We start from the raw sequence: 13940 nt of genomic DNA on the forward strand, positions 1-13940 counted from the left end.
TATTAGACTTAATGGTGGTTTCATATTGCAATCAAGTGATCATTAGGCTTAATGGTGGTTTCATATTCTAATCAAGTGATTATTAGACTTAATGGTGGTTTCATATTCTAATCAAGTGATTATTAGACTTAATGGTGGTTTCATATTCTAATCAAGTGATTATTAGACTTAATGGTGGTTTCATATTCTAATCAAGTGATTATTAGACTTAATGGTGGTTTCATATTCTAATCAAGTGATTATTAGACTTAATGGTGGTTTCATATTCTAATCAAGTGATCATTAGGCTAATGGTGGTTTCATATTCTAATCAAGTGATTATTAGACTTAATGGTGGTTTCATATTCTAATCAAGTGATCATTAGGTTAATGGTGGTTTCATATTCTAATCAAGTGATCATTAGGTTAATGGTGGTTTCATATTCTAATCAAGTGATCATTAGGCTAATGGTGGTTTCATATTCTAATCAAGTGATTATTAGACTTAATGGTGGTTTCATATTCTAATCAAGTGATTATTAGGCTTAATGGTGGTTTCATATTCCAATCAAGTGATCATTAGGCTAATGGTGGTTTCATATTCTAATCAAGTGATTATTAGACTTAATGGTGGTTTCATATTCTAATCAAGTGATCATTAGGCTAATGGTGGTTTCATATTCTAATCAAGTGATTATTAGACTTAATGGTGGTTTCATATTCTAATCAAGTGATCATTAGGCTAATGGTGGTTTCATATTCCAATCAAGTGATCATTAGGTTAATGGTGGTTTCATATTCTAATCAAGTGATTATTAGGCTAATGGTGGTTTCATATTCTAATCAAGTGATTATTAGACTTAATGGTGGTTTCATATTCTAATCAAGTGATCATTAGGCTAATGGTGGTTTCATATTCTAATCAAGTGATTATTAGACTTAATGGTGGTTTCATATTCTAATCAAGTGATTATTAGACTTAATGGTGGTTTCATATTCTAATCAAGTGATTATTAGGCTTATTGCTGCTAGAAGGAATTAACTTTATTTCATTCTTCATTAAGTAACAGTTGCAAATGATGACTTGTACTCTACACCTGCCACCTGTTTTTGATAGTAACCTATTTTCAAGATTACCATCTTTACATAAGCAGAACCATGCAACACTTTGTCAAAACAAAGTAAGGAAAATTGAATATTTTTCTAAAGCTAAATGTTTTATTGTTTTTCAATACTATTTTCAAACAGACCTCCCTAGAAAATTTTGGGCAGTGTGTGTGTGTGTGTGTGTGTGTGTGTGTGATTTGGATTTTTTAATGTAGCTTTAACATTTTTCATGTCCTATTGCTATCTTGTTGTCTGCAGTGTGGCAGTTTTATTGCTGTAAAATTATATTTCACCAAGGAAGTGTTTATATGCTTTATTACCCCAAGAGAATTCATTTATCATTATGTCAGTAAGTTGTGGCCAACTGTAGCTGACCTTTTCTTAGCCTCTAGATCTACGAGTTTGTTGTACATGTCTGTATCACTAAATCATAGTCATAATACTAATCATCCAAACTCAAGAAAGTCTGTGTCTTAACACTAATCTCTTAATGCAGAGCACCAAGCGAGGCAGCTGCTAGTAGCATTTTTATAACTCTTCGGTATGACTCAGCTGGGGTTTGAACCCACAACATCACACATCCAAGGCAGACAATCTAACCACTTAGGCCACCAGAGCAGTCAAACCAGACTGAATGTCACGTGTATAATACCCCAATGAAAGCTGCCTGTGTTGAAATAAAATTCATTATACCCTGATATTTGTTATTTTTTACTCAGCTTAGTACCTGACCACCACTGTAAAAGTATATAACAATCAATAATTTTCATCCGGAATTTTCAGATGACATTTAAGGTACATTCAACAGTGAGGACTGAAAAGACTTTTGATTAAACGATATTAGTATTAAATTTATGAACAACAATTAATATTTAAGCTGAGTAAATGTGCCTACATAACCATGCTGACATACAGTATAGGAGTAATCAGGAGAACAAAAACACATGACCCTGATCTGCCAGAAAATGATATTATGGCAAATGAAGGTCTAAGATGTCTGCATTAGGACTCAACTTATAAGTGTATATAAGTGTGGTTATGATTAAAGCTCATAACTGAATTTTATCTACTTCAATTAGTGTCATGTCATATTTGATGATTATTAATATCATAAATCCACCACACTGGAATGGATCAAGATTGCTGACTCACTGTATATACTCACTTACAAGTCAGGTCCAACTGCAAACTGTATAGACCCAAATCTGCCATCATACGATGCTCCAGCAGATCAGGGTCTATGTTGCTTGCATTTGACCCGAATCATAAGCGAGTATATAGTGTACATCCCTGTGATTTTATGAATGGAATACTGCGTATTTTATTATAGCATGTAAAAGGGGGAAATGGTGTAGAATTACTCCTAAATACTCCAACAATAATAAGTCCTGAAAAATACAATGTCAAAGTATTAATTGCACTTTATAAATTATTGCAAAAATATTGGATATTTACCATTTTCTGTTGGTACCAGTAAGCTACCATATTCTCGTTTTAGCAACTGAAATCAAGAGTATAGGTTAATTATAAGATGCAGATATAGAGGATATGGAAGAAAAAGCAGCTTGCACACTAAGTTATGCATAAATATCTGCAAAAATGTCAGCCACCATTATTTTATTATTGAACATAGAAACTGTTCAAAGGTCAAACTTACAGGACAGCAGAGTAACTCACTTTGAATTAAACTCAAATAGCAAGGAGGAACTCGACACCAACTGAAACTAAACTCAATGTCACCTGACAGAAGCAAATATGATGTAATAAAAAAGCATATAAAAATAGGTTTTCTCATAAACACAAATCCCCTAACCAACATCTGTGACTAGCATATTTTTGTTTTATTTTTTTAAAAAGTGTTTCTCATATACATACATCAAAATATTTCATCTAATATCTTTGCAGAATAAAGTAAACAATGGTAGAAACTATTCTTGGCAAAGAAGAATAGACATCATGCCATAATTTTTTTAGGAATTCATCCAAAACTGTATAGATATTTGGGTGATCTTGACTTTGACAAAGAGGAAGGCAGCAAAAGGGTAAAGCTTCCTGAATCAGTCTTAAATTTCATGGATCAGAACAACCACATAATCCACACAAATTGTTACCCACAAAAATTAGTTAAAGAACAGTCAATGCTTCAAGTCTTTATGAAATAATCTATTCAGAAAAATTACATTTTTTATAAGCCTTTTCTATTGAAATGATACTGTGTATGAAATGTTTATACAGAAGCCATAAAAAAAAATGTCAAGGGAGGTAACCACTCATGTCAAATGATTTCCTTTTGGGATTATAATTTGAGTTTTGTTCTTTCACATAGTCTTAATGGCTTTTTCAATATCAAAAGTTCAAACAAGTTAAATACAGAAAAATGTCTAATGTTAGAAACAAACTATTCTTGGCAAAACAGGATGGACATCATGCTGTATATATGGAGGGATTCCTTAAAAAAACTGAACAGACCGACATTGCCTTAGGGGTGGATCAGTGCAACAGGGCAAAATTGTACTGACTGTAAGTCAAAGAATGACAGCTATCCATACGAACAGCAAAACTTGCAACATAATGAGAGATTCTTTGCCTTGTCTATGATTAAGCAGGCAAGACAAAATGGCAAAATGTATTCTCAAGATCAACAAAACCACAAGGAACAACAATTCTGGATTCTTGTAGACTTGTGTGGCCACTGTATACACTCACTTATAAGACTAGTCTAGTTGCAAACTGCACAGGCCCAGAACTGCAATCACATAATGTGCTGGCTGGCAGATATGGGTCTGTGCAGTTTGCTAGGAGTAATCTTCAAAACAAGCAGCATAGACACTGATCTGCAGGTGCATTATGCGACAGCAGATCAGGATCTTTGTTGTTGGCAGTTTGAATTGACTTATAAGCATGTACATACAGGAGTAGAGTTATAACAAACAAAACTTAAGAAAATTTTTTATTGCCTCACCTCATCTGCCCCATGTTCTTGCAAATCCTTGAAGAACTTGAGTGAGATGCTGACCTGTCAAAAGAGGATATTACACGTGTGTTCATAAATTTAAAACTTACATAACATAAGGTCATGTTAATATACCAGAACATTCTTTGTATAACCAGATGTTTGGGAGACCATTTGTACGGAAACCACTTACCTGGGAGACCATCAGTCATTTCTGACCAGATTCTTAATATAGAAATCATTTTTTTTTAAAGTGACAACCATCTGTCTTCTGAGACCATTTATGTTGACAAGAGATGGTTTCTCAAAACAGGTTATGCAGTACTAGGATTAGGAATACTATAATATTCCACACTCCTATACCTTCAGAACATATAACTGCTATAATGATGTTCTGACCTTTGGTCATCTAAGCCTTTGTCTATTAGTAAATGAAAGCTATGGTTGGTTCCTACTAACATTCAATATGTATGCATTGAAATCCACTATGGAACAAGTGTAAAGGAAAATTACTAAGTGTGGCACCTCAGACACATTACACTCTGATGCCATCAGTATATTATGTCTCCCCTCTTGCCACTGGACTTGTCTTTCATTGCTGAAGTTAAATGATACCAAAATAATTTTCTAAGACACGTTATACACGATCTTCACATTCTACACCAAACACATGTAAGAGCTAAAGACACTGTCAATGCAATGTAAATTAAGGACACTGTCAATGCAATGTAAATTAAGTGTCATAAAGTTATCCAGGTACAGGTTTCTCCAGATGGAAATTTACCACTGTGTCTATAGCAGTGCGGTAGTGGGGTTATGCTACCAAGGGAAGGTAACCCACTGTCATGAATAGGCCTGAGTCACCCAACTCACTAGACTTTTCATCTCTAAGCAATGGAAAAACAAAACCATAGCCTGGGGAAAAAAAATGAAGAAAAACAAAATTGTAGTTTATAAAATTTTAGGGTACTAAATGGTGCTGTTATCACTGACAAAGGCAAGTTAACTTTATAATGAAAAACAAATTATGCCAAATCACACATTTAAGGCAAACAAAATTAGCCAATTGACATATAATCCAGAAAGGGGAATAATTTTTACAGAATTTTTTCCATACTGATAGCTTTGAATTCCTTAATCAGGCACATTTTGGCCAGGCTGAGATTTGTGAAGAGTATGGCATTATTCAGCAAGATTTGTGAAATGTTATGTCCAATGAAGACAAATTCAACTCCAAATTATAACATAACTGATATAATGATACGACTTTTCACAGTAAATAGTACATAAAAATAAGCAGATGAAGAAGAAATAGGAAGAAAGCAGATATAATTACAAGAGCAAAGACAAACATACATGTTACCAAAATTAGCTCAACAGATAGGTAGAAAATTTGTTTGGAAATTGCTTGTCTTTTAAAAGAGAGAGATTCTTAGGTAAAAAGACCATACTCTGATGAATTAAACAGCCATGAACTTTGTTAACTTCATTTTAATCACGTATCATTTTTCTTTATCTATGTTTCCACTTAAAGTTCAAATGATCATACAACTTCAAATATGCATCCAGTAGTAAACCTGAGTTCCTCAATGAAATTTTCCAATACCAATGAATTCACTTGTTGCTTTTTTTATGGGGAGAATACATATATTTATTCACTAAATTATTTGCCAAATAGTAAGTATGTATCAGCCTCCTGTAACAAGCAAACACTTCAAGTCTAATCATAAAATCTTAGAACAAGAGCTAAATACAGAACATGCCTCAAATCAACAAACTAATCCCTTGAACCCCAAAATATCAAAGCCTTTAAAGCAAGAAAAGCAGGTACATTTTCTAGTGAAGAAAATTGTTATCAATGCTTGCACATGCAAAAGTAAGTGAGAAATGAAGTTTAATGCAAAAAATTCTTCTCGCACCCAGGTTGATATTAACAATGCCACAATTATCAGGTAACAACACATTATGCAATTTTTATCACTTCGTCTAAACTTCTTACAAATTTAAATATACTGATTTAGTAATATTATTTGACATAATACTTGATTGACTTACCATTACTTTTGTCTTTTCACCATTCTGGTTTGATATATGAAATAATACCCCATCAAAATCTGCAAAATAAATAAACAATTTATCTTATATCTACTCTCACTCTAAACAAAATCTAGCATTAACCTTTAAAAACAGCATAGCTACCTGCATTTAAAAATACACCCATTAAAGAATTATGCATGCACACTAAAACTCACTGCTACATACAACACTCCCTCAACTAATGACATCAGCTTTCCTGTTATGAGCCAAGTATGATCATGGACTCCATTTCATCAAGTGGTAATATAATTGTATGTCTAATGCACTTTACTATAAGGCAGCCTCACTATTGAGTGCTATACTCTATGGCTCCCATGGACAGCATTATGAGGGAATACTGTATGACATACTTCACTATAAGGCAGTCTTACTATAAAGCAGTGTTATAATGAGGTAGTGTTGTATATTGTACTTCATTACAAGGTAGCTTCACTATAAGGCAGTATACTATATGGCTTTCACGGGCAGTGTTTAAATGAGGTAGTGTTGTATATTGTACTTCATTACAAGGTAGATACACTATAAGGAAGTATACTCTATGGCTCCCATGGACATTATAACGAGGGAGTTTTTTAATGATGGAGAATAAGTGGATTGACAGATCAATTACACAAAAGTTAAACAGTTTACGAATACAGAAGAGTATTACCTAATGTTTAACAGTCTTCAATGCAGGTAGTTATATTTTTGCACATGCTTTACCCACTAATTATCATAACTATTTTGATATCAGTGGAGCAACTCTTGAAAAGGTCATGCTGATTTGCAGAAGACTTTACATATATGGTGAAAATTTCATGAAAAATGTTGAAATAAATCCGTCATACAGAGTAAACTTCACAGGGCTACTTTCAGTCTGTGCAGCCAATTAAAAAACATGGCAAAGGTAAATTCAAGTGAAAGTGGAAAGATATAAAAAAATTGTGCATATAATTTACATTAACAAATATAAAAACAAAAGAATTAAGAGTCTGAAGAAATAAATATCTTGTACATTGCTTCTTTTCTTTTTAATGTGGATTAAACTGCATAGATCTTGACAAACCCAGGTCAAAAATTGAAATTTTGGGACCAAAATAATGTAGGTGGTACAAGTAAATTTTCTGAAGAAAAAAAAACATGTCATGGACAAGTGTTTGAAAAAATATCAAATCACTCAGATTATATATATATATATATATATATATATATATATATATATATATATATATATATATATATATATATATATATATATATATATATTACAAAGCTACAATATGAAATTTCCATCTTGACTTTCAAAAGAACTTAATTGTAGCAGTAGAGTTCAAAACAAACACCCTTAGAAGTAACCTTGCCAAGCTTAAAATAACCTGACAGGCAAGCAGTACTTTGCCCTTACTAATGATGCAGGGGCAACACTGTTCTAATTTTTTTTCTAAAAATTAACTTTCTTACCTTCTGTATTCATTTCTACAAAACTCACAAGCCTTTGACAAAATTTTGTCATATATGTGCAATAAAATTAAACAGATTGTACAACAAATTACCCAATGCTGCAAAGTAACAAATTTACCATTCAAAGGATAAAGGGTATATAATACTATGGCATCTCACCTGCAAGTGTGATGTCTATACTATCTGGCTTCCCACTGAAACAATGAAATAAAACAAATTAACTAAATGTTTAAAGTGCTGTGTCAATAAAAATGTGTAAATATTTTATATTTATTAACAATAATAAATATAAAAAGTGGCTTTTTAAAACAAATTATAGTGAAATAAAATAAGAAAAAAATATTTAAATCAACAACCATTTGAAGAAATACTGGCCTTATAGTTTATATGTAAGAATTTTCTTGCCTGTGTTCACCTTTGGATCAGACCTGGGTGTTGAATATCCTTGGGTGTCTAAATGTGGGGTGGAAACTGAAACTCATGGAATGAACCTTCAGAGCTTAAGAGTGAAAATAAAATACTTTCTGAAGCGAGGTGGCATATTATGTAATAGCAAATGCTGAGCTTTTTAAGAAATGGCATATGTGATTTTAACAACCTTTCTGCAACTTTAATCAGTTTTCTTTTCTTCCACAACTTAAGTTCTGAAACCAGACATTTTAAAGGGAAGGGTACAGTAAGGTACAATTTGGCCAATACATATTGTAACAGTTTATATTTTCATACTGTTCCAAATTCTCAACTGCCAACCCAAAACAATTTTTATCTGAAAAATAAACTGAATTTTTCAACTGTTTTTAAGGCTGGATTTGGTTTCATTCATTAGTTTAAGTAAATTGTCATCAAACAAAAATTCTCAAGTTTCAGGTTTTGGGGCTTACTGTTGTGGAATTAAGTACTGCCAAATTACATGTCTATACTTCACTACAAGACAGACACCTTGGGTAAAAAGACTATTAGTTATCTTTGATGAAGTAAAGGCTTTTGCACACAGACCATTCAAATGCTGGAACACCCAGGTAACAAAATATAAAAGGGAAGTAATAAATAGTGATTGTTTGGGTTATCTTCCTTGTGGGTGTTAGTAAAACCTGTTCAGATCCTGTTCAGATCCTTCAACCAGCACCAATTCCCCTTCACACTTTCAGTTCACATAGTCACTAAGGTGTGCTAATTGCACTGCAGTGCCTCCTAAGACTAAACTGCATAATCTAAATATCAGAAGGCCTGAGGCTGCATGTAAATCCCATCAATAAAGCAATGAAGTAAAATGTGCAACCTTCAGTGGACATGTCAAACATTTCATTATCTTAGCTTCATCATGATTTATCCTAAATGTGAACAAAGTCTATCAACTCCAACCAAGCCTTAATGCAATTTTTCCATGACTACAACCTTGACCCCAAGATCAAAGGTTCAAGCAAGCATATTGCAGAATGATCCAACTTAGCTTCATAATGATTCATTCCTGTACAACTGAGAGTCTGTCGAAAGATTTAGAAAATATAATGAATCTGTTAGTATCTTGAATAAATAATCAGAAAGCTATACTATTAATAGACTTATTCAACCTCTAGTGACTGAGGCCAAGGTCGCATATTTTAACACAATGTCTTGATCATGGGCTACAGGCCCTGTCTTCCTATTTTCTGTTAACTGTATGACAAACTCCCAAAAATTACAAAATGTTTGGCTTTTAAGGACTCACCAAAATGTAGAAAATTTTCAAATTAAGTTTGCAAAATAAACTATTCCCAAGTCCTATTTCCCCAAAACTCAAAACAATTACTGGTGCCCCAATATTCCATGAGCAATAGAATGGCATGTCTATATAAAACTAAACTCAAGAAACCAGTCAATCCCAAACAACTTCCAAATAATGTGCATCTACTGTGCATCAATAAAGAGCATAGAAATGTAAAGTCCATGTGCAAACAACATAGACCCTGATTTGCCATAGCATAATGTGCCCGCAGATCTGGATCTACGTTTGTTCTGCTGATTACTCCTAACAAACTATGCTATTCCAAATCTGCTGGTACATTATGTCCTGTCAGAACTGGGTCTGTGCCATTTGCATTTGAATTGAACTCGTGAGCACATATACAGGTAGTAGAAAAGTAAAGTCAGAGGGTCTCTGTTCACTGGCATAGAACCTCACCAAACCTGGTTGTAATTTTGTTTATTGGCTGCATTCATTTTTCTACTATCATTCAAGTTGGGAGAAATATGATATATCTTACTGATTATTTCCAAAACTGGGTTGCACAGGGACAACCAATGATTTTTAAAAAAATGTGCCACACGATTCCATCTGCAAAGGCAACATATGCCATTTTCATTTGTTTTGAATTTCCAATATTATATTATCTCTGATTGCTATTTACATTTCATTTCACTACCATGTAGGGGGAAGCAATACACTTATGCCAACTTTGTTTTGCAATGAACGAATGCCTTTACAACATTTGAATACATGTACCAATTTCATACCTTCACTCAAATTTTGATGGCATTAAGGTATTATCTTCAAAATAGAAAAAAGTGCAAGTTCCCTCTGCGAGGAAAATCTTATCTAGAACAAATCTGAGTATGGCAGTGGAGATAACTACAAATCCTTCACACTGTACCTCCTACAGATGCAAAACAACTACCATTGACAAAGATGATTGCTTCCATGAGTGAAATGGGAAATTATTAAAAACACCATCTCCTCTTCTGCTAATTAACAAGGTGACAGTAACTTATGCAGTTTGGAAACTGCCACACACACATACACTGCAGTAATAGTGTTACTCCATAATTCAACAAACAGTAACCACCAACTAGGATAACACATCAAATTAGCATAGCCCTCATATTCAAAACATGTGGACAAGATGTGAAGCAACACTGAAACCTCATGATTAGTAAATGATCAATATGGAGAACAAATCTGGTGTATGTGTGTGAGATTTTGATTTTTAACGTAGCTTTAACAATTTTTCAGTCATATCGCTATGATGTCTGCAGTGTGACAGTTTATAGTGATGTCCAGCACTGGGGCATCATGCTGCAGACATGTAGCATAATGTCCCACCCAGTCACATTATCCTCACACCAGGCCGACCAGTCCTAATACTAACCTCTTAATGCTGAGCGCCAAGCGAGGCAGCTTCAATTCCATTTTTGTAAGAACAAATCTGGAATGTCTTCTTTACACTGATATATGTTATTAGTGGCTGAGCTGACTAAAATAATCAGCATGAAACTGGAGGGGTGGGTGGCAGATTTCAAACCAGGTGAGTTAGTCACCTTGTGTTTGCTAATTTCATAGATGTTGTCAATAGTTTTTCTTTGTTACTAACATAGACAAATGAATGTACCTGCTGTGGATACCTCAGATGACTTCCCAATTTAAGGAATAAAAATACAAATGACTAATACTTATTCACAACTGCAGAAGATTAAAGTAGCTTGTATAGAGTAAATATCAATTTGTATTGATTCTTCACCTCTTAATCAATATGACTATTGATATAGAAAAAAATATTGATACATTAATATACTGAATAACCAATTTAACCCTAATACTATGCGCCTTGATAGCATAAATAAATGTACTTCCTGAAACACTGTTTTACAAGAGAGGATATTTCCATCAAGTGGCTCAATGAACTGTCCATTCGTATGGCAATTATTGACATAGGGTTTCAAGAAGCAAGTGTATGGAAATATAGCATGGCATCCAAACATGCTTACATTGAACGGTGGTAGAGGCACCAAAACATGCTTATATTAGATAGTGGTAGGAGAATGCACATTTTTGTTTGTGAGAAACAGTTGAATTCACTGTAGCATACACTGCTGATAACATTTATTTTTCTATATGATCCTTTCATTACTTTGTTTTCAGTTTCTGAGCACTTCTCTATATATGAAGATATTTTTTTCAGTGGAGTACATGGAGTATATTTTTTCCAGTGGAGTATTGCACACCGTGAATCATGGCTAGCAGCTATGTTGTTTAATTGTCTATTTTTGTGCATACATTCCTTTACGATTAAATCAAATATTCCAGAATGGACATATCTATTAACCAAAATTACCCCCACAATCATATGCAACTGTGCAGTACTTGAACAGTTCGGTAAAACATGAATCAATCAACAAAGTATGAAACTGTCCACTGATTTATTGTCCTGATGTGGTCAATAAACTGCGTTTATTTTATTTTGGGATAAATTATTAATAAAAGCATAAATACATCATGTACTTTTTCATTCTTTGTTTCAAGTCTAGATCAATTTATTCTTTTTAACTTTACAGTATTGACGCTTTCCATGAGATTTTTGGATCTGAGTCAAAAAGAGAAAGAAGTTCTTGAGGCTGAATACATCCCAAGTCTAGTCAGGAACTTCCTACTTGGCTTAGAGTGTATTAAGCAACATTACAAACCACCACAACAGGAAAGTTAAAGTTAGAGCAGGATGGGCATAGTTGTTATGTCATTACAATAATTTCAATTCTTTGCAAATAAAGTGATTCAAAGAAAAGTCTGGACCAGAAAACTATTGATAGCCTCTCAAGTGTGACACTTAATAATCACAGTGTATATCATCAGTGGTCTTCAAAATGAAACTAAAAATGCTATTGGACTTTATACATAAACTCTTTGCAGTGAACTATAAGATAAACAACACTTCCTTTTTCATTTATTTGACAATATGTGAGCATTATTACTGTAAAAATTTCCATCACAATCTAATTCATGTTCAAAACTTGCTGTTTTACTGTTGCATGAAGAGAATATATACCATGGCCCCAAAAAAAATGTACTTGCTTTTTTTGTTTTCAATCCCCTTGAAACATAAAACTTGTGCCAAGAAGAAGAAAAAATCAAAAACAAAATCTGGTTTTGAAGCCAATCAAAATCAGATTTTGCTCAAAATGATCAAAATTTGTAAATCTACTGGTTTAGATCATGGTTCTGTCAGATGTATGTCCGAGTCAATTTCCACGCTTTCAAACTCTAAAAACTCTTCGATAATAAAATGCAGTATGTACGCGACAAGAAATTTAACGATGCCGTTCTACAGTATGCCCCAATTAAATTAACTCATGGATAAGTCTATCCTACATAATTAAAGGTAATGAATCGCGATATCAGTAAAAATTCAAGCCATTGGCTTCATATGAATTTCAAAACTATTTGTTCGCAGTCACAATTTGTACGAACTTGGTTAAAGTGCAGGACTTGATATGCGGAAGTGTAAAATGACAGCGAATGACCTGAAACAATTACCGGCTGAAAATTCACCGACAAATGTACCAAACAAAGTTCCTTACCCTTCCTTAGCATTCTTAATTTTAAGTGTAAGAGCCTCTTCGACGATTCTGTTATTTATTTCTAATAGAATCATTATGAAACTTAGCCTGAAGCAAAAATTCAACTACTTTGCTCCGATAGTGCCCACTGGGTGTGTGGCGGAAGCAGAAACCTAAGCTGATTGAAAGAGTTAGTTTCATTGGTTGATTAACTCCCTTTAAAAATAAGAATATTAATATAGAACGAAAAACGAACACTGCTAACACGTTCGGATAGTATTGGTAATACAGTTTATTTATTTATTTTTGGTTTGCTCTTTGATTGTGGTGTTATACTATATTTCTGGTTTCTATTTTTATTGTTTTGCTTTCTTTTCTTCAACAGAAAAAATTATAATAAATTTTAAAATAATGCATAAAATTAATTTTTTAAAATTACAATTAATAATTGAATCCACGCAACAGTTTGTTTGGATGACGAACCCATGCAACACGCTTGCTGTACGACGTGGACAAATATATGTGCATTCGTTTCTACACATATTACATTTAATACAGAGCTCTCTGCTAGAGAACTCTCCAAATAAATTAGCTCTACAAGTGAACACATGAGGTATTGGATTTCTCCTTTACGGCATCTCATATATATCCATTAGTGAGTTCTTTATATAAATTAGCGACCTCTCTAATTCAATGATTATCCTCAATTAATAATCGCTGATGTCTGTATTTGAAATGCAGATCTCTGTAATTCAACTGGAGATTAGATATCTATAATTCAGCTGGAGATCTCTGCAAATGAAGAAGAGAGATAAGTAATTCGATCTTTGAGCTCTCTAATATATACCTCTCTAAATTGATAAATCTATAAAGGAATTGAAGAGGTCTTCAAATAAATTAGAGACCTCTCAAATTCAATTAGAGAGCTCTTTTATTCATTTATATATCTCTCTATGTAGTGATTCAAGTCATCAAAGTCAAGCTTCCTTCAAATTAAATAATAACTACTTTGTTGATCAATTTTTGTCGCATGCGAGTGTACAAGCAAGCGCAGTAG

General features: G+C 33.3%; 1 protein-coding gene across 1 annotated transcript in view; it reads right to left on the reverse strand.

Moving 5' to 3' along the window:
- The window catches only part of LOC149776320 (putative actin-related protein 2/3 complex subunit 2), a 35157-nt gene extending 22089 nt beyond the window's left edge, over positions 1 to 13068 (reverse strand). The window contains exons 1-5 of the mRNA XM_089942806.1: positions 12905 to 13068; positions 7736 to 7770; positions 6095 to 6153; positions 4049 to 4102; positions 2542 to 2587 (exon numbers count right to left, since the gene is read on the reverse strand). Of these exons, the coding sequence (XP_089798932.1) occupies positions 2542 to 2587; positions 4049 to 4102; positions 6095 to 6153; positions 7736 to 7770; positions 12905 to 12978 (268 nt within the window). The 5' untranslated portion in view covers positions 12979 to 13068. The remainder of the gene's footprint in view (positions 1 to 2541; positions 2588 to 4048; positions 4103 to 6094; positions 6154 to 7735; positions 7771 to 12904) is intronic.
- Positions 13069 to 13940: the final 872 nt, after the last annotated feature.

Source organism: Sinohyriopsis cumingii, chromosome 18, assembly GCF_028554795.1.
Source record: "Sinohyriopsis cumingii isolate HCF-2022 chromosome 18, ASM2855479v2, whole genome shotgun sequence".
NCBI lineage: Eukaryota > Metazoa > Mollusca > Bivalvia > Unionida > Unionidae > Sinohyriopsis > Sinohyriopsis cumingii.